Source organism: Perognathus longimembris, chromosome 2 (assembly GCF_023159225.1).
Source record: "Perognathus longimembris pacificus isolate PPM17 chromosome 2, ASM2315922v1, whole genome shotgun sequence".
NCBI lineage: Eukaryota > Metazoa > Chordata > Mammalia > Rodentia > Heteromyidae > Perognathus > Perognathus longimembris.
Window position 1 is genome coordinate 153533436 of NC_063162.1, and position 20886 is coordinate 153554321.

Here is a 20886-nt window from a genome sequence, read left to right on the forward strand (position 1 = left end):
CGCGCGCGCCTGGCACTTGTGGGCGTGTCTGCGCACGGGGCGCGCGGCCGTGCGCGCGCAGCTCCTTCCCCGGGGAGCGCGGGTGCTGTGGGCCGGGGAGCCGTCAGCACGCCCACCGCCGCGCGGTCCCTCGGGAGCCGGCGGTGCGCACGCGCCCGGGGACGCGCACGCAGGCAGCCGCGGGGGGGGGGGGGCGCCGTCCGGAGCGTCCCGCCCTCGGCCTCAGCGCGCGCGGCCGCGTTCGCAGGGACCGCCGGGAGTAACCCCGCGCCATCGATCGCGGGGCCGCGCACGCAGGCGAGCGCCGTGAGGAGCGCCGCGCCGTCGATGGCGGGGGCGCGCGCGTGCTGGGGGCCGCGCACGGCGACACGGCCGGCCGCCATCTTCCTTCCGCGGCGGCGGCAGCGGTGCGGGCGCGGGGTCGGCGGCGCCCCTCGCGAGGTGGTGGCGGGCGTGGATGAGGCGGGCGTGGACGAGCCTCCCGCCAGCGTCGCCCCGCTCGCGCCCGCCCCCCGGCGGGCCCGGCAGAGCCGAGCCCCCGGGCGGACGGCGCCGGCCCGGCCCGAGCCCCGCGGGGCCCGAGCCCGGAGCGCCCCCCCGGCCCCGCCCCGCCCCGCCCCGGGGGCCCCGCGGCCCCGCCCCCCGGCCGCCCCGGGGCGCCCGCCGGAGCCCCTCGGCCCGCCCGCTCCCCGGCCGGGCCGCGCCCATGGCCTAGGCGGCGAAGATGTTCAGCTTCGAGGGGGAGTTCAAGACCAGGCCCAAGGTGTCCCTGGGCGGCGCCAGCCGGAAGGTAGGGCGCGCCGCCGCGGCCGTCGCGGGCCTCGGGTCCGGGTCCCCCGGGCCGCCCGGGCCCGCCGCGGCCCCGCTCGGCACCGTGCGCCGGAGCCGCCGCCTCCGCGCTGTCACCCGCGGCGCGGCCCCGGCCACCCGGGCCCGGCGGGGCGCCCCGCGAGCGGCCGCGGAAGTCCGAGCGGAGCCCAGCTCGGGTGGAGGGGAGGCTCCCGGGGCCGGGGTGGGTGTGGGGGGGGTCGCTGGGCCGGGGTGGGGCGGGGACCCTGGGCCGGGGTGTGTGTGGGGGGGGTCGCTGGGCCGGGGTGTGGGGGGGGGTCCCTGGGCCGGCGTGGGGCGGGGACCCTGGGCCGGGGTGTCGGGGGGGGGCCCTGGGCCGGGGTGTCGGGGGGGGCCCTGGGCCGGGGTGTCGGGGGGGGGTCGCTGGGCCGGGGTGTGTGGGGGGGGGTCGCTGGGCCGGCGTGGGGCGGGGACCCCGGGCCGGCGTCGGGGGCCGGTGTCTGGGGACCGTCTTGAAGCGCTGTGGTTTACGGGGCTGTGGCGATGGAGGCCGTGGCAGCAGAAGGTGCTAGACCTCGTAGGTCAGGGTTCCGTGGAGGGCAGATAGCAAAGGATGTCTGCAGGCCCGGGAGACTTGAGGGGCCTCGGCCGGGTCTGGCCGGGTCTGGACTGCAGGTTTGGGAGGCCTGGCATCCCCGAGGCCACCTGGCGGAGGTTCCTCCTTGGAGGCTGGACCATCCCAGCCAAGGTGCAGGTCCCCTTTCTGCTAAAAAACACAGCTCTCTGTGTCGATCAGGCTCTCAAGGGAGAGCCCACATTTTGCAGCGCACACTAGCAGACATCTCCACCACTGTTTAGAGGATAAAGGAGATCATTGCCAGCGACCTGTACTAGGCCAATGCCAGAAAAAAGTCCAGATCCAGGGGGAAGGGAGACCCTGGGTTTTACACAAGCTGGTTAGACACAGAATAGACATTAATCAGATATATCAAAGGTCTTCAACTTCTGACCAGGTGGTATCTTGTTTGTACCTCCTCTGTACTGTAAATTTTTTTTTCTTTTTTTTTTCTCTTCTGTAATGGCGTCGGAGGGAGGGGGCGATACTCCTTCCTTCCAAGAGTCCACCACTCAGAGACAGTCTCAAGTAAAAAGATGAGTTTATTGGGGAAGTTCGGGGTGGACCGGTCCCAGGTTTCAGAAAAACATAACACAAAACAGGACAGTGGCACAGGGAGTTACTTCCGGAGGATTTCCAAGTACTAACAAACCAATTCAGCTCCAATGGAGAGCTGAACTGGGACGCCATGGGGACGAGAGACACAAGACTCGAACATGTGGCATGGCGTCATGGCGCCTGAGCTGGCCTGCCCCTAAATAGCGTCAGGTCAGGGGGCAGGGTCACAGGAAGCTCCCAGTTCCAAGCACTTGACAGACAGGTTCAGTCACCTATAGGCCATGTGCCCACCCCTGTCTCTTGGGGTTCAGGAACTCCCATTACCTGGGGATGGGGCTTCCCTTCCTGTTGGAATCCAGGTATGCCCGTCAAGAACTGGCTCACGGATTGGGGGGGGGGGGGGGAGGGCACTATTGTTTACAGGGAGAGGGAATCTTCCAGAGCCTCTGAGCATAGGAGCCTGGGGATAGTGGAGATGGAGTCAGCTTCTGTCCTCTTTTTGCTGGTCAGATCTGACCTCCATATTACATTTTCCTTTTGGCCACTCATGGGGCTTCAGCTAAAGTTCTGGGCTCTGACCCTGATCCTCTCTGTGCACAAAGCTGTGGAATTGAACCCAGGGCTTCTTGCGTGGTAGACAAGCACTCTACCACAAAGCCACATTCTCAGCCCTCTTTGTCCTTTCTTTGTGACTTTCCTGGGCTTAGCTTTGTGTGTGACATAGATCCATCCATCTCACTGTCACAGTCCACTGTATGAATACCGTATAGTCCACTTCTTACTGGTGTTTACTTTGTGTGTCTTTTGGTGGACATGGTCCTATGCCAGGTTATGAGGTACAAGTGGGCCCTAGCCTGTGCCTCTTCCCTGGAGGGCCTTACCACATGGCAGCCATTAGTGGCAGAAGCTGTTAGTACAGGTCCACATCCTAGCCAACACTTGGTGTTGTGCGTCCTTTCAATGTAGCAGTTCTGGCTGAAAGGGGTGTCCTTGTGGTTTCGCTTTTATTTACTGATGCTAATGTTGAGTTCATTTTCCTGAATTCTCTGTGACTCTACATACGCTCTTTCCTTATTGAATAAAAAACAAAAGCAGGAAGATTTTGTGTGTGTGTGTGTATCTTTTGTTCAAAAGCATTGATTTTTGGACCGTTAAGTTAACTAAAGACTTAAAACTCAGCATACCTGTTCTGATTTGTATCTCTCTCCTTGCTCTTAGCCATCCTCCCCTACAGTCACCTGGATTCCAGAAACTGATGAGTGAGTTATCTTGTGACAAGTTTTGCAAGCAACAGTGACACCCTCCCACCTTGCTCACCATGCTGAGGATTGGACCCAGCACACCTTGCTTGTGTAGACACTGGCTTGCAAGTGTCTGCTATTGAGCACTTTTTTTTTTAGCCAGTCCTGGGGCTTGAACTCAGGACCTGAGCACTGTCTCTGGCTTCCTTTTGCTCAAGGCTAGCACTCTACCACTTGAGCCACAGCGCCTCTTCTGGTTTTTTCTATGTATGTGGTGCTGGGGAATCGAACCCAGGGCTTCATGGATATGAGGCAAGCACTCTACCACTCGGCCATGTTTCCAGCCCCAACTTTTAATGACCGGATCTTGCTGTGTAGCCAGTGCTGGGCCTGGTGGTTGGCCTCCCAATTCAGGATCCTCCTGCATAAGCCTCACAAGTGCTGCTTTGGCTGGCATGGCTGGGCATACCTAGCTAGCCAAGACTTCCTTACCATGACAAAGCTCTTTACACAAATCTTGAGATAATGATCAACCAAACCACATCTTTAACCAAGATTTCTTAAGTGTATCTACCTCTTCCCCCAGTTCTTTTTTCTGTGTTTAAACTTTCATGTCAGTACCCCAAAGGCAAATGTACAGCCTCCAAACCTTTTGTTGTTTCCATGGGGCCCCATTACATAAACACCCTTTCTTGTCATCATTAGCCATCACTTCACTTGGCATATTGGAACCCTGTCCTGACCTCAGTTCAAGTCCAGGGCTTTTTCTCTAAATTCCAGTAACACAGGTTGTCTTTTTTTTTCTTTTTCAAATTCAATGAATGTTTTTAGTGCTTATCTGTAAAAGCTCTGTAGGAAAAATCAAGTCTTGGTAAGTTTGTGGTTTTGTCAGAGTGGTAAGACTTCCACCATGAAAAGTTAAATAACCATAAACCAAGGACCGGCTCCTGGTTTCCTTGGGGCTCTGTGTCGCTTGGTTGGCCTGGATCCTGAAGGTCAGTTAGGATGGTGTGAGACTGGGAGGCACTGGGGAGTAAGTAGCTGCTGGATGCAGTTGGTCCGGATGCACCAGCTTTCCTCAGCATTCCTGGCAATAGGGTGCATATTCACGGTGGTATGTGGTTCACTTGGCAGTAATTACCTAGAAGAAAATCTTCCAGTGTTGACGAAAGGTCACCAAACCTAGCTAGACAGGCACGAAACCCCCAAACCCCTGTTTATGAGAGGAAGGATGTTATCTTACAGACAGCAGGTTACCAGCATGGAGGTGAGGTGAGATGGGTCTTCTCTTACTGTCCTGTGTGTCACCTTCCTAGATGATGGTGGTCAGGGATGTGCTGCTGGGATACTCGGAAAAAAAGGAGAAAAACAGAGGAAGTCCACCCGTCCTGACTGAGGTCCCTTCCTGAGCACCATATGTGTAAGGTTTATTTAGGTAGCTGATAAAGAAGAAAACACGGAATATTCAGGCAGGAGAGAAAAGTTTGGAATTCTGCTGGCCTGTGGCAAGCCCGGAGAGAAGGGCTGAACCATGCCTTATCTGGGGCAGGGGAGGGAGGTATGTCCAGGTGGATTGGATGTGGGCTCAGAGAAGGGGGAGGTAGCTGCCTCCGGGTGTGCCAGTTACCTAGGTAACACAGGTACTGAGTGCTGTCCCTGAGCTCAAAGCCAGTGCGCTACCACTTAATCTACATCTTTACTTCTGGGTTTTGGTGGTTAATTGGACACAATCTCATTGATTTTTCTGCCTAGACTGGCTTTGAATCTCAGTTCTCAGATCTCAGCTTCTTGAGTGATTAGGATTACAGGTGTGAGCCACTGGCTCCCAGCTGTAATAGAATTAAAAACATGTTTTTTTTTAGTTAGGAATCGTTTTATAAACACAACTCGTTGGTGTACCATTTTATTATGACAATAGGTATTTTTGAGTGTATGAAGTCATTTGTGTGTTTCATGGATATTCTTTCACAAAGGTTTACAAAATAAGGTAGAGCGGGGAATCCACAGACTGTAGACTGTGTGTGAGTCATTCTGACATTGAGAGATTGCTAGGCAGGCACTCTACCACTCCAACTGCTAGGCCAGCTCTTTGAATCCCCCTTGCTTTTGAGACAAGGTCATGCTCTGTGTCTGGGCTGTGGTCCTTCCTCCTCCTGCTTCTCTCTCCCCTACCTGCTGGCGATACTACCAGTGCTTTGTTTGTTGTTTGTTTTGTCAGGAGGTGGCCTCAGCTTTTGGCCGGGGCTTTGTTTTGTGTCATTGTTGGTGTGTGAGAGCTGTTGGAGCACCTGTGAGGCTGGTGGCTCTGTCTACCTCTGCAAGTGGCACAAAGTGCTCATGGAAAGGAACAGCGTGCATTACCAAAACCTTATAAATAAAGGCCGGGAGTTCGTTGGAGCTTAGGATGTAAGTTCTACCTGAATGACACATTTCCAATTTTTACCATAACTTTTTATTGTTATGGTTTAATGAACTCCAGTTTAAATTATATAGCCCTTAGTACTTACAAACAACTTTTATTTATTTTGTTACCACTATAGTTAATGAAGAAAGCATTTTTTGCAATTTAAAAATATCTTTGGGGGCTGGGAATATGGCTTAGTGGTAGAGAGCTTACCTGGGTTCCATTCCTCAGAACCACATAAACAGAAAAAAGCAGGAGGGGCACTGTGGCTGAAGTGGGAGAGCATGAGCATTGAGCACAAAGAAGCTTGGGGACAGTGCTCAGGCCCTGAGTTCAAGCCCCAGGACTGGCAAAAAAAAAAAAAAGAATAAAATAAAAATGTTTTTGAAATGATATTTGTGGAATTTGGCCATGTTTAATTTTCTGAGAAGATAAGATAGTGTCCACTGCTTGCAGAGCAAATAGACTTCTGCCATTTACTTTTGTTTGTTTATTTTTGGCAGTTGTGAGGCTTGACCTCAGGGCCAGTGCGCTGTCCCTAAGCTCTTTTGCTCAAGGCTAACTGTTCTAGTTCCAGTTTTTTAGTGGTTAATTGGAGACAAGAGCCTCCTGGAGACTTTTCTGCCTGGGCAGGCTGGTAACCATGATCCTCAGATCTCAGCCTCCTGAGTAGCTAGGCTGACAGGTGAGCCACCAGCACCCGACGACGTGTGTGTGTTTGCTTTTGAGGGGTGATGTCTCAGTTGGGATGGGAGAGATTAACATGAAGGAAAGAGGCTTTGAGAGAGGCTCAGTACTGAAAACACCATGTGTGTTTATGAAACAGCAGGTATAACTGGTACTAGGAATCCTAACGCTTTTAGACCTGTAGAATTTTAAAAGTACAAGGTACTTTAAAATACTGGGTCCCCCACTCCCTTTTTTCCCCTAGTACTAAGGCTTGAATGCAAGACTTGAAGCTCTTGCTTGACTTGTTTGCTGATGGCTAGCATTCTGCCACTTGAGCCCAACTGGTTTTGAACCTCGAGCCTCCAGATCTCATTCTCCTGAGTAGTTAAGATGACCGGCATGAGCCCTGGACACCTGGCCCATAAGCTTTAATTCTTACTTGTTAATATTTAGACTTTGCTTCTGATTTACATGGGTGCTCAGAGCTGTATTCTGGGAATATAATCTTGTAGATGTGTACATTCCTTGTTTAAAACACAAGTCAGGATGTAATGAGCCCTGCTGTGCCTAATTCAAATATCTTGTTGTTGTTATCTGTGGGTTAAATTCCTGGAATGAGTCTGTTAGGTCAGAGGCAGGTCACACTTTGAACTCAGGGCTATTTCCAAACTACCTAGAGCAGGTTACGTTGGTGTGTGAAGGTAGTGGCGGTTCTATGCCCCTCCTGCTCACTGCTATCTTCACGTTTGCCAACTATGAGAAATAAGGTAAAGGCCTTATTTTAGTGTTCTTAATGCGTTTTTTCTTTAACAATTCTTAAAATTTTAGTTACTTACTTTTGCCAGTCCTGGGGCTTGAAATCGGGGCCTGAGCACTGTCCCTGGCTTCTATTGCTCAAGGCTAGCACTTTACCACTAGAGCCACAGCGCCACTTCTGGCCTTTTCTATATATGTGGTGCTGGGGAATCGAACCCATGGCTTCATGTATATGAATCAAGCACTCTTGCCACTAGGCAACCAGCCCCCTGTTGATATTCCTGTGCACTATTTATACCTTTTGCTTTTTTTCTTTATCTTTTCATGTTATTATATGCTTTGTAAATAATCATTTCTGTGGTATTATGAATATTTGTTCCCACTTTGTTTTTTGTCTTTATCTTTGGTTATATTATTTTTTTGTGTAGAACATTTGAGTTCTTAGGCAAAGTTACCACTCTAAAATAAGCTAACGGCTTTGCGTACTTCTTAGGGAAAGTTTTCTTCCACACTGACATTTTAAAAAATGAATTCAGTAACTACAGTTTGCTAATGGGTCTTAGGATGGAGTATTCTATTCTGTATTGCTGGTATGGGTTCTGTGGACTAAATTTCTGTATGAATCACTGTAGGTTGGTATATTGATTTACTCCTAGTTACAGGTGAGATTCTCTTCCAGAAGTTGGCAGTTACTTAGAAGGAGGCACATTAAATATTCATAAGTTGTAGGTGAAGATTATCTTATAAATGACGACATTCATACTAGGGATTGTTGTCTTATGTCCTCATTGTGGTAAGGGCTAATGAGGCATCTTTTTTAGTCTTGTAAAATTGTTAACTGCAAAGAGAATTGTGAAGTTTTGTTTGTGTGTTTTAGTAGTGCTAGGGATGGAATCTGGGGCCTTGCACTTATTAGGCAAATGTTCTACCACTCTGATATATCCCAGCCCATGATGAAGATTTTTGAACTTTGGTTTTGTAATATGGAGATCAGATCTGGCCAGCGCCATCACTGGCTGTTGAGGGGTGTCACATTGACTCCATCTCAGATTAAAGAGAGCAGAAGCTGACTCCATCTTTACCAAGATCTCCTCTCTACCCACCCCCCACCCCCGTCCTATTCAGGGAAGTTTCCCTTCTCTGTGCTAAGATTATGTAAACTGCTTGACCATCTGAGTATCTGCCTGCATCATGTGAGCCCCTCCAAAATCCGTGTGTCAATTCTAACTAAAATGATAGGTTACTTCAGACAGTTGCTATAAGGTATATTGTAACCTCCATTGGCTACCTGTATGTGACCTGGCATGCTCTCGTAAGTGTTGTAATCTCATTGGCTACCTGCGTGTGACCTGGCATGCTCTCTTAAGTGTTGTAACCTCATTGACTACCTGTGTGTGGCAGGCTTGACCATGTGGTATTTGCCTTTATAACCCAACCCTGATCCAGCTCCCGAGTCTGGGCCTTGACCCTGACCAGTCAGTCTACTTTTTACTTCCCCAGTAAATCCATCCTTTTACTTGAGACTGTCTTTGAGTGGTGGACTCTTGCAGGGATGGGGGTTCCCCCCACCTCACCCCATTACAAGTTTCTCTTTCTTTTGTTTTTGGTCATGGGGCTTGAACATTGGGCCTGGGAGCTGTCCCTGACCTCTTCAGTTAAAGGCTAGCATTCTACCACTTGAGCATCAGTGCCACTTCCAGTTTTCAGGTGGTTAATTGGAGGTAAGAGTCACATGGATTTTCCTACCTGGGTTGGTTTTGAACCTCCATCCTTAGGTCTCAGCCTCTTGAGTAGCTAGGATTACAGGTGTGAGCCACTGGCACCGGCTTCTCTTTCTTTTTTGCTTTATTTTTCATATAGTCTCAAGCTTTTTGCCCAGGACTGGTCACAGACCTGCCTGTCTCCATGTAGCTAGCATTAACATGCCTGCTTGTGTGTTGAAATGGAGTCTCCCTAACTTTGCCCAGTCTGGCTTGAAACCAAAATATTCTTGATTCCCACTTTTTGAATAGCTGGTAAACCCCCAAAGTTGGTTTTTTCACAAGCTGACTGAGTCCACCCATCTCATAGACTTCCAAATTCTAGGATGAAGCTATCCTTGTAGACTTTACTCTTTGTTGTTAGGCACCCCACCTAGGTGAAAGCGGAGGTTATTTGGCTAAATGGGAAACCCACTGCCAGTGAGGATTTGTGACCTGCAAACAAAATCATTGATAAGGTTGCTTTGTCTAATGATTTTGCTCACTGTCCACTTATTTATAGATTTAGGGTCAAATGTGTGGAGCAACTCTTGTTCTGGAAAAACAGTGAGTCTGTTCTCTGGAACAGAGATCACCGAATCAATTCATGCTTTGCGTTTGTAACCATGAGCTGAGAAATCTGTAGCTAATGAATTCGAGGAAGTCCTTTAATATGTATCGACGACTTCATGAGCTAAGTGTGATATGCTGGGAAAAGCAGAGGGTAGTGTGTTGGTTGACTACAGAGATTTAATCCATGTGTGCCAGCACCAGAAAGCTGACTCAAGCCAAAGTCTCCTCCCTGGGGTCCAGAGCAGTCTGGCAGTCCCCTGTGCACAGGGAGGACAGGGAGGGTTGAGGGTTGCCTCTGCTCTTGTGAGATGCAAGCCCCACTCCCTCAAGACGCCTAGCCGCTTCAGGGAAGCCCTGCGTCCAGGTGTTGAGAGTGGGCAGCCTTTCACCATGAGGTACACACTTCCACACACTGTGTGGAAGGAATTGCGAACGACTGGAAACAGTGTTTACACTCACAAGACTGGCCCGAGAGAGGTTTCCTAAACCTGTGGCACTGGCGGAAGCAAGAAGAGCTTCCGGCCGCGTGAATGCCGCTGCAGGACGGGCACAGGCAGAAGATTGGCCCCACGTGCGTGGCTTCCTGAGCAGAAGTGTGAGTCTGATCAAAACCCTCCTGTGGTTTGGCACCCTTCGCCTGATCCAGCTAGCAACATGAGTTAGGGTTCTCTGTGGGCTGATAGGAAAACTTAAAAAAGACAAGTCTTGATGCCTCTTCTAACCTGCGCCTTGTAGAACCTGGGTTCAGGTGGTACCAACAAGTCAACTAAGTTTTTGGGGGGAGAGGGGGCCGTCCTGGGGCTTGAACCCGGGGCCTGGGCATTAATTTTAAAAAGTTCAGTATCTTATTGTAATAGAGTTTGTTTTCTTGCATTTTATTTTTTATTTATAACCAGCCTTTATTTAAGTACAGAAGCTTCCCCTTGAAATAAATAAATTGATATTAAAAGGAATTTTGGGCAGAAGTGCCAAAATGGTCACCTGCCTCCTCTGCACTGTGCCAGCCGGTTCCTGACTGCTCAGATCATGTTCCTGGGAATGTTGCTCTGATGGCTCTGCAGGTGTCTACAGTTTCTCCTCTGAATTTACTTTCTATTGGTAGTTGAAAAATACCCTGAGGGTGATACTTTGAGGCCAGGAAAATCCTGTTCCTCCTTGAAGTTTTGCCCACTAGTTTTAATATATTTCATAGGATCTCATCTGCAACCTTTAGTGTTGTAGCTGTTGGTGATTCTGGCCTTTTCCCCTTCTGTGTTTATTAATTCAGTTGTTTATATAAGTGTGGATGAAGCCATGCAGTTAGATAAAGTTCTGTGGATTCAAATATAGCACTGTTACTGTATGATCACTGTAATCATGAAAGAATGTGAAACAATCAAAGTTGAGGGACACTACCCATGACATGAAAGTTAGAGGGAAAGACTATTAGGTCAAAGAGGCCAAGCACCAGTGACTCACACTTGTAATCTTGGCTACTTAAGAGGCTGAGATACAGAAAATTGCCCTTTGAAGCCAGCCTAGTCAGAAAGTCTACAAGATTGTATCTATAATTAGCTAGCAAAAAGCCAGGCTAGAGGTATGGCTCAAGTGATAGATTACCAGCTAAGCAAGCACAAATCCCTGAGTTCAAACTACCAAGAGATTGAAGAAGATGAAGGAGTGGTAACTAAAGACTGTGTTACCATGTGGAATTCTAGAACTCATGCAGACCAAGTTTCTAATATAGTTTACTAATGCTGCTGATAATTGTAACTTGTTATGGAGGGAAAGGAAGACTTGTACAGGATTAGGGAACACATACTATTTTTGTAGCTTTTCTTTGTCTAAACTTTTGTGGGGGGTTGTTGGTTTTAGTTTTTTGATTTTTTTTTTTTTCTTCCAGTCCTGGGGCTTTAACTCAGGGCTTGACTCGGGGCTTGAGCACTGTCCCTGGCTTCTCTTTGCTCAAGGCTAGCACTCTACCGCTTGAGCCACAGTACCACTTCTGCCTGTTTTCTATGTAGGTAGTGCTGAGGAATCGAACCCAGGGCTTCATGTATATGAGGCGAGCACTCTACCACTAGGCCATATTCCCAGCCCAGAGGGTTTTCTTTCTTTGGCTCTATGTGTTGATACTAATAAACTTCTGCTCCTATTTTGCTTAGTTTACATGTCAGTGTCTAATTATCAATTGGCCGATTCTCTTTCATTGTTCTTTTGTTTTGTGCTGGTCCTGGGGCTTGCATTTCGAACTTGGGCACTGCTCTTGAGCTACTACTTGAGCCATACTTTCACTTCTGGCCTGTTTGGGTGGTTAATTGGGGATAAGTGGCTCACAGACTTCTGGGCTGGCTTCAAACGATTATCCTCGGATCTCGGTCTGCTGTGTAGATAGGGTTGCAGGTGAGCCACCATCACCCAGCTGGTGTTTAGCTTTGAGTGATGGTGGGTGTCTCCGCTGGGGTGGGAGAGACCATGAAGGGAGGAGGCTTTGAGGCTCACTCACTGAAAGCACAGTGTGTGTTTATGAAATGGGCATGACTGCCACTAGGCTTGGGGATAACTTGAAATTTAAACTTTATTATTATGTTTGGAGATGGACTTTCCCTTTATAGTCCCAGGCTAAGCTGGAGCTCATGAACCTCCTGCCTCAGCACCTTGAGCTCTGGAATTACAAGTGTGCACTGCCACATCTGGTCATGGCTAGTTTTTTTGTGATTCATATGCAGTATCTTAGACCTTTCATTTTATTTCCAGTTAAGTTTCCAAAAATAATCTATACTAAAGATTAGATCCATTGGGGAGAAGAGGCCTGTCTTTAACTATTTTTCATTTATTTGAAGTGTTGTAAAATTTTCCCTTTATTCATTTCCCTCTACAAAGTATGCTATTGCATTCAAAAATTTTACTTATGGTGAAAAAAAAATTTTTTTTAATTTGCTACAAGTTGTTGGTTTCCTTTCACTGAAATTCCTCTTGAGTAGTTGCAGGCATACATGCTGCTGTTGGGAATCAGAGATTTCCTGTGTGCATTGCCAGCCCCTCCCTCCCCCTTTCAGGGGGGTGGTGTGCAGAACTGTGTGTGTTCATTGGCATTGATGGGTGTGATGCATGGCTCTTACTTAGAGCTCAGTTTTTCCCTGTCTGTACTCACGTGTGTGTGTGTGTGTGTGTGTGTGTGTGTGTACAACAGATGTGCTTAGAAGCTTCGGAGTGTGCTGTTCATTAGACCTGCAGCCTCAGGAGCACCCTGGAACACCCAGTGCCTCAGATCTCTTGTCTGGTGCATACAGTTTGATTGTAGAATCACTTGTGGGCCAGAACACTCTATGGTCTTTGTTGGGAGTGTTTTCAAATTTGATATAACCTTCCTTACATATTTTTTCCTTTTTTTTTTTTTGCATTTAGGAAGAAAAGGCTTCTCTTCTACATCGTACTCAGGAAGAAAGACGGAAAAGAGAGGTAACAATAGCTTTGTGATAATCTTGATAAATGACCATTTAAGTTTCAGCTGGGTCCTGGTGCTAGTGTCTCACACATATAATCCTAGCCATTCATGAGACTGAGATCTGAATTTCAGTTTGGTGTGCGTGTGCATGCGTGTGTGCATGCAGTTCTCAACTCTACCCCTCCTCTCAAAAAAAAAAAAAAAAGCCAGAAATGGAGGCATGCTCATATAGTAGAGTGCCAGCCAGGAGTCCCTGTTGAACACCTACTACTGGAGAAAAGGAAGTCTTGGCTTTGCTTTATGTATACCTTCACATATTGCATATGACAATGTTCTAGCTTCTGCAACATTTCTGGATTGACACCAAGTATATATGAGTGCAGCTAGAGTTTGCAACATTTGTAACATAATTGTGCACACATGGGTTTTGCAACATCTCCAGATGTGTTCAGAATTAATTCTGAAACCCTCTAAGAAAAGACAGACTTGAAGGGCCCAGTCCAGGCTGCAGAGGAGTATGAACTCTTGGTTGTCTATCTTGCTAATAGGGTTTCTAGAAGAGTTTAGTGTACAGTATTCACATTTCATCAAGCAAGGTGTTACAGGCTTGTCACCACAACTGTGGGTGAACAGAGCTGCTTATCTTAGGCTTGCTTTTCTAGATAAGAGTTAATGTTGTTTTTATTATTTTATTATTTGTGCCAGTCCTGGGACTTGAGTTCAGGGACTGGGCACTGTGCCTGAGCTTCCTTTTGCTCAAGGATAGCATTTGAGCCACGGTGCCACTTCCAGCTTTTTCTGTGTATGTGGTACTAAGGAATTGAACCCAGGGCTTTGTGCATGCTAGCAAGCACTCTACCACTAAGCCACACATTCCTGGCCCTGTTTTTGTTATTTTATCAACTCACTCTTGCATTTAGCAGCTGTTTAAGAGCTTTACATGTATTGGACAGACCAGAGTCCTGCTGTGTGGTGTTAGTGGACGGTAGCCCTGAGAGCTGTCAAGCATAGAGGCACTCTGCTGGGAGCTTGGGCGGCCTGCAGTAGACAGAAGAATGGAGAGTGAGCAGATGCCCTTTGAACAAGCATTGCTGACTGAAGGAACAGCAACAGGGCCAAAACTTGGCTGCCTCATCACTGGGGCCCCATATGCCTGAAGGTCTGCTGGGGTGGGGCATCCTCTCCTGGAGGACACCAGCCTCAGCCCGAAATGCTGCCAGTACTTCTAGCAGGCAAACCAAAATGGCAGAACTCATTACCTATTTCCAGTATGGTAAAGTGGCCCTCAGTTAAGAATCACTGCACACCAGGGCCACTGCTTTTGCATCTGTTTTTGGAACATTCTTTGCCATTCTCACTACCCTTCCAATAGTGCTCTGCTCTGTTCTCCCTCTTTGCAGCTCACACTGAAAACGTCTTTCCTTGGCCCTGTGCCCCATGTGTCTGTTAGACTCGCCCCTCCCTCCCTTTCTTCTTCCCTCCCTCCTTTTAAAAATCTTATTATTAAGTCTTTGTACAATTTCGTAAGTCAGTTACCAGTACAATGCTTCATGATCAGTGTCGTTCCTTTAATTGTTCCATTCCCCCCATCCCTATCTTGAAGTCATGTAGTTCAACTTTTACATAATGTACACTGAATATAATGACTGCATTTTTCGCTCACCACTCCAGGCACATATACAGAACAGGAAAATCTGTTGAGACAAGAAGTAGATTAGTGGTGGCTGGGAGGGTGGGGCAAGAAATGAGGGATAAGTGCTGGTTGGTGCAGGGTTTCCTTGGGGGATGAAGAAATCCTGAAGTTAAATAGTGATGCTGGTACATGACTTGGAGTACAATGAAAATACACTCAATGAGTGGTATACTTTAATGAATGAATTTTATAGCCAGGATTTTTTAAAACCTGACTAGCTGAAAATCATCTTCACTAATTCTGACCAATTACTACTTTCCTCCTTACTCCATTATCAGGAAGAAAGGCGAAGACTGAAAAATGCAATAATTATCCAGTCATTTATACGAGGCTACAGAGACAGAAAACAGCAAGTAAGCTTCTTTTCATTAGTTTCCACTAGTTATATGAGTGTGTATTTCACTGTTATATTTCCACACATTTGCAATAGATATGTCTGTGTAGTTATGTACGTGTCTTTTAGGTCTAGCTTTTACAGATGAGTGAAAACATACAATATTTTGTTTTGGAGGCTGTCTTGCTCAATATGGTATCCTCTAATGGCATCAATTTTCCAGCAGATGACATCATTTCATCTTTTCTTCTTCTTTTTTTTTTTTTTTGCCAGTCCTGGGCCTTGGACTCAGCTTTTTGCTCAAGGCTAGCACTCTACCACTTGAGCCACAGCGCCACTTCTGGCCGTTTTCTATATGTATGGTGCTGGGGACTCAAACCCAGGGCTTCATGTATATGAGGCAAGCACGCTTGCCACTAGGCCATAGTCCCAGCCCCTCATCTTTTCTTTATAGCTATGTAATAGTATGGTTTTCCTAACAAAATTTTTATTGTTATCATAAAGGTGATATACAGAGGAGATATGGTTAGTTACGTAAGTCAGGTAAATAGTATATTCCTTTTTTTGGACAATCATAGTTTGTTTTTAAAGAGAAAGAACTAGAAGGTCTGGCAGGAGCGTCTGCATGTGATAATGTCTGTCAGATATTACTTCTTACATAATCCTATAGAACTTAATATTTAAGATTCATAGAAGCTCAGATTTTGTTACCTGTCTTTTAATAATGCAGATTTTTGTCAAATCAAATAAAGATCAATGAATGTTCTCTTAACAAAAAAAAAGAACTAGAAGGTCAAGAGCCCATTTTAAATATAATAGTGTTCTTATAAATAGCATCTGTTTTGCTTCTATTTAGTTTTTCCTAGTAAGTAATTTTATTGGTTGTATTTACATTAAAGTTTACAGACAGATCAGCTTTTAGGTAATTTTAAAATAGTGATCATCTGAATAGCAATAAGGGTAAAAGGTACTATTTAGTGAGTGTTCGGATCTTGGACTTGATTTTTGTTTTGTTTTCTTTTTTCCCCCCTGAAAGGAGTGAGGTTTTACTGAGGTTTTTATGTGGATCTGTACACTGTGTGCCCCAGTTACACATTATGTGTCTCTTCCTTTGTTTGCAGTACTCCATTCAAAGAAGTGCGTTTGACCGCTGCACCGACTCCGCACAGGCTGGCGGCACCTTCTCCATTGCAAGTGCTCCAAACTTGACCCTCCTGGTCAGGCAGCTCCTGTTCTTTTATAATCAAAGTGAAGACTCAAAACGCTTGGTAAGTACTTCTTAGATTTTCACTTGCCTTTTGGATTTAGAAGAAGCTGGATAACACCCTCCCTTTGAGCTCCTGTGAATGTTTTCTTTCCCTCTGCTGGTTATAATAGGCCATCTCTGGGCTTCTTTATTATGGAAAATTCCACATTAATTTTCTTTTTCCCAGTCCAGGCCAAGTGCTGCAGGTGGCTCCTGCTGATAATCCTGTAGGAGGCTAAAGGCTGAAGGACTATAAAATCTAGTAGAGGGCTGGGAACATGGCCTAGTGGTAGAGTGCTTGCCTCGTATACATGAGGCCTTGGGTTCGATTCCTCAGCACCACATATATAGAAAATGGCCAGAGGTGGCGCTGTGGCTCAAGTGGCAGAGTGCTAGCCTTGAGCAAAAAGAAGCCAGGGATAGTGCTCAGGCCCTCAGTCCAAGGCCCAGGACTGGCAAAAATAAATACATACATACATACATAAAATAAAATGAAATCTAGTAGAGTCTTTGTTCAGGAGTTCCTTTAATTGTTCTTGAGCTTTATTTTTTTTTTTATCTTTTGGTACTGGGGATTGAACCTACGATATTGCACTAGCTAGGCAATTGCTTTACCCCTGAGCTACATCTCAGCCCTATTCTTTAGCTTTTTGTGGTGTATTGTAATTATACATCTTTATTTGTTAATAGGTAGTATAAAATTTAAGATGTACAGTGTGTCATACATATGGGAATTTATTTGTGTCATGCTGGTTTCAAGAAAATATATAAGTTGCTTCAGACATCTCAAGAAGATGGTGTGTATAGGCAAGTTACGAATGTGTATGGTGCTGCTTTTTTTTTTTTTGCCAGTCCTGGGGCTTGAACTCAGGACCTAGGCACTGTCCCTGAGCTCCTTTTGTTCAAGGCTAGCACTCTAAATAACAGAAGAAAAGGATGCTAGGGGCATATGTGTAGTACAGGAGTGTAGAGAAAAAAGCAGAAAAAAGAAATGCATTTCATGAAACTTCAAAGAATAGTGGTGTATATTTATGCATTACTGCTTTTTTGCAAGTGAACTTCTTGTTTCAAGTTTAATGAAGCTTTATTTTAGTACCATATTTTAGTAGCTAGTGGTAATAAGATGGAAAATAAAAGTAGTACTAAAAAAATCTTGTTCTAGGAATAGCAGATTTATTCTAGCAGATTTTGATTAGGCTTGCATGTACATGGAACTCTATAGTATTCTGTAAACTAGCAATGGATTCAAAGTTGTATTTTTTTTGTTTTGCTGTTCCAGATATGGCTGTATCAGAACTTGATTAAACATAGCTCTCTGTTTGTCAAGCAGTTGGATGGATCAGAAAGACTGACATGCTTATTTCAAATAAAGAGGTTGATGAGCCTCTGCTGCAGGTGAGTTGAGCAGCTTAACGTGCTGGTCATCTCTAGTGCCAACAAAATTCACGTTGGGGAGATGAAAAAGGAGATACAAGATTTGGGAGGAGCTCAACTGTGTGTGTGAGAGAGAAAGAGAGAAAGTCAGAGAGTTGTGAGGCTTGAACTCAGCCTGGGCACTCTTCCTGGGCTTTTTCACTCAAGGTTAGCGCTCTGCCACTTGAGCCACAGATCCACTTCTTGCTTTATTGGTGATTAATTGGAGATAAGACTGTCTGGCAGAGTTTTCCTACCCAAGTTGGCTTCAAATAGTAATCTTCAAACCTCAGTCTCCTGAGTGGCTAGGATTGCAGCGGTGAGCCACCGGCACCCAGCTCACCCAGTACATTTGATGTCTACATTCTCTCCATCTGGAAGTGCCTTCCCCACACCTCCAGTTCAAGTTCCAGTGGACCCAGTCCGTCCAGTGTGCTGGAAGTGACTGCAGAGGAGTGAGGGCAGAATCAGGCCCGTTAGGGACAAGGTCAGGCAGAACCAGATAGGAAGTGAGACTGTGGCTAGGAGCTGGTCAGTGAATGGGAGCTCAGAGAGGCAAGAACCTGTGTGCATGTGAATTCCCAGTCTGAACATTGGAACAATGTCATCTGAGAGGGTAGAAGGACATAAAACTGGAAGAACTGAGTGAGTTAGGGAGGAGACATTGGAAGATGGGTCCCCGGGGCTTTCTCTTCACCAGTGTAGAAATCTACAGAAAGGAGGGCAGGACAGGCCCTGGCCGAGCCGAGAGCTCAGGGGGGAGCAGAGGTGTGCTCAGCACAGATGCTCTGAGCGGAGTCCTGACTGGCTTAGGGTTAGAAATGTTGGTGAAAAGTTTATCCTATTGCTCCAGTGAAGCACTAACCTCTTCAGACTAAAGTTTGCCTCTGTGGCATGTGTATTCTCTTCTGGACAGAGCCTGTGGTTTGTGTGGTAGTGCTGGGTGGGAGCTCCAGGCTCACTTGAGCTTTCTGCACAGGACTCCTGTTCTGTAGAATTGAGAAGAGCCTGGCGTGAGTTGGGCCTTGCTTAGGCTCCCCTGAGCAGCCCCACTGGCTTCTCGGGGTAGGGGTGAGGCCGCTGGGCACCCTGTTTGGTGTCAGGGCCCTGCAAGGAGGTAGACATGGAGAGGTGAGAGCAGGTGCAGAGTAGGGAAGAACAGCTGAAGACAGTGGGGTGAGAAACGTTCACTGCAGGCTTGAGGCCGGAGCCTTGGTGGGGCAGGAAGACTGCTAGGTGAGAAAGAAGAGCCGGAGGAGGAGGCTTCAGAAGCAGGAAAGGACTGGTTCAATCCCTATGAAGTGGTAACATGCTGGGTGCCCGTGGCTCACACCTGTAATCCTAGCCACTCAGCAGGCTGAGATCTGAAGATCATGGTTCAAAGCCAGCCCAGACAGGAAAGCCTTGAGACTCTTATTGCCAATAAACTACTCAGAGGGGCTGGGCATATGGCCTAGTGGCAAAGAGTACCTGCCTCATATACATGAGGCCCTGGGTTCGATTCCCCAGCACCACATATATAGAAAACAGCCAGAAGTGGCGCTGTGGCTCAAGTGGCAGAGTGCTAGCCTTGAGCAAAAAGAAGCCAGGGACAGTGCTCAGGCCCTGAGTCCAAGGCCCAGGACTGGCAAAAATAAATAAATAAATAAATAAACTACTCAGAAAAAGCCTGAAATGGTACTGTATCTCAAGTGGTGGAGGATTAGCCTTGAGCAAAAGAAGCCCAGTGACAGCATTCAGGCCCTGAATTCAAGCCCCAGAACTAACAAAACAAAATTGAGCAACATATCTGGGCACATAGTTTTGAAAAGGACACTTGGATGACTCTTGCATACTTGAAAACAATTGTAATTTGTAACCAAGGAAATAGAAATGTAGACTATACCTGCAGGCCCACTAGAAAGCTGTTTTTAAAACTTCATTATGTTTCTTAGGAATTTGATGGTTTCCTATATGGTTGTCCCCACCCGGGAATGTACCCCTGTGAGTGTCCCTGCACGCCTCTCCCTTCCACACAGAAGACACTGATCTGCAAGGGCGGTGTGGTGTGGAGAAGCTTCTTCCCCTTGGAAGGGCAGGAGCCCTGCTTGTAGCCCTAGGGAAAGGGTGGGACATGAGTCTGGAAGCACTTGCCCCTTGGGGTGGTAGGCAGGTTCTTTCAGCCACAGAGTGTGGCCTGCTGGATGAGTTTAGAGCAATTCAGTCTGTGTAGTTGCAATTAAGAGAAGATAGTCACCTGTGGCTCACTCCTGTAATCCTAGCTGTTCCAGAAGTAGACATCTAAGGATTGAAGTTTGAAGCCATCTGGGGCAGGAAAGTCTCTAAGACTCTTGTCTCCAATTTATCAGCAAAAATGTGCAGTGGAGCTGTTCTCAAGTGATAGAGCACTGGCCTTCAGCAAAAAAAGGCTCAGGGACAGCCCTAGACCCTGAGTTCTAGCTCCATTACCTGCACAAAAAAAGAAAAGGTATTATATGACCCTCAGTACCACAAATATTTAATAAATGAATGGAATGAAGAAGCAAGAAAAGACATTGAACCTATCTTAAAATAAGACTAATCCAGTGACAGCAAAGCCTCTGCTACTGGTGCCCCTCTTGGAGGGAGTGAGGCTCTGCTCTAGGTGGAAGGCTTTGTCCCATCTGTTTTCTTTCAGGGTGTGCACTTTGATTTCTTCATCACTAGTGTCAGTGCACTGCTGACGTGGTAAACACTCTTAAGTCTGAATGACATATGTGATCTCTTGGCCTTTGAGTTGTACCTGCTGTCTGATAAACTGGGCACTAGATCTGACTAGCTGACGTGCTTAGCTCCGTGACTAGGAGGAATTGAGGAAATCTGGTACTTTGGATATGTAGTAAGTGAATGGACTTTTTGATTTTACAGGCTGCTGCAAAACTGTAATGATGACAGTTTGAATGTTGCACTTCCAATGCGAATGCTTGAGGTATTTTCATCTGAGAAGACTTACCTGCCTGTTTTACAAGATACTAGCTATGTGGTGTCCGTAATCGAACAGATTTTGCTCTACATGATTCACAGTGGTAAGTGGGGGCAGGGGGGGCATGGCAGCCTAGGTGGGCATCATCGTGGTGAGAGTGTAGGCCGAGTGCTTCTCAGGGCTTGAGCAGCTGCTCTGAACAGCACACTGTGGCCTTCACAGCAGAAGCAAATGCGCCCTGCGAGTCTTACTGCAGTCAGGTGCTCCATTGCTCTGTAATGTTTTAGCTCTCTGAACTTAAGGAGTTCCTAGCTTGTCAAGGAGGATCCTGGGCATGTGTGTTCACAGCTTACTCCAGGCCCTTGAACCGAGGTTTGCATTTGCCCGAGTGGGGGGGAGAGGCTGTTCTATAGGTGTCCCGCCTTGGTCACTTGAGGAATCTCTTATAGGCCCTTGAAAACCTTGATGATGTTTTTGGGTTGGTTTT

General features: G+C 47.1%; 1 protein-coding gene across 1 annotated transcript in view; it reads left to right on the plus strand.

Annotated features, from left to right (window-relative positions):
- Positions 1–355: 355 nt before the first annotated feature.
- The window catches only part of Ube3c (ubiquitin protein ligase E3C), an 85982-nt gene continuing 65451 nt past the window's right edge, over positions 356–20886 (plus strand). The window contains exons 1-7 of the mRNA XM_048340538.1: positions 356–599; positions 631–790; positions 12733–12786; positions 14744–14818; positions 15921–16067; positions 17325–17440; positions 20345–20502. Coding sequence (XP_048196495.1) covers positions 725–790; positions 12733–12786; positions 14744–14818; positions 15921–16067; positions 17325–17440; positions 20345–20502 — 616 coding nt within the window. The 5' untranslated portion in view covers positions 356–599; positions 631–724. The remainder of the gene's footprint in view (positions 600–630; positions 791–12732; positions 12787–14743; positions 14819–15920; positions 16068–17324; positions 17441–20344; positions 20503–20886) is intronic.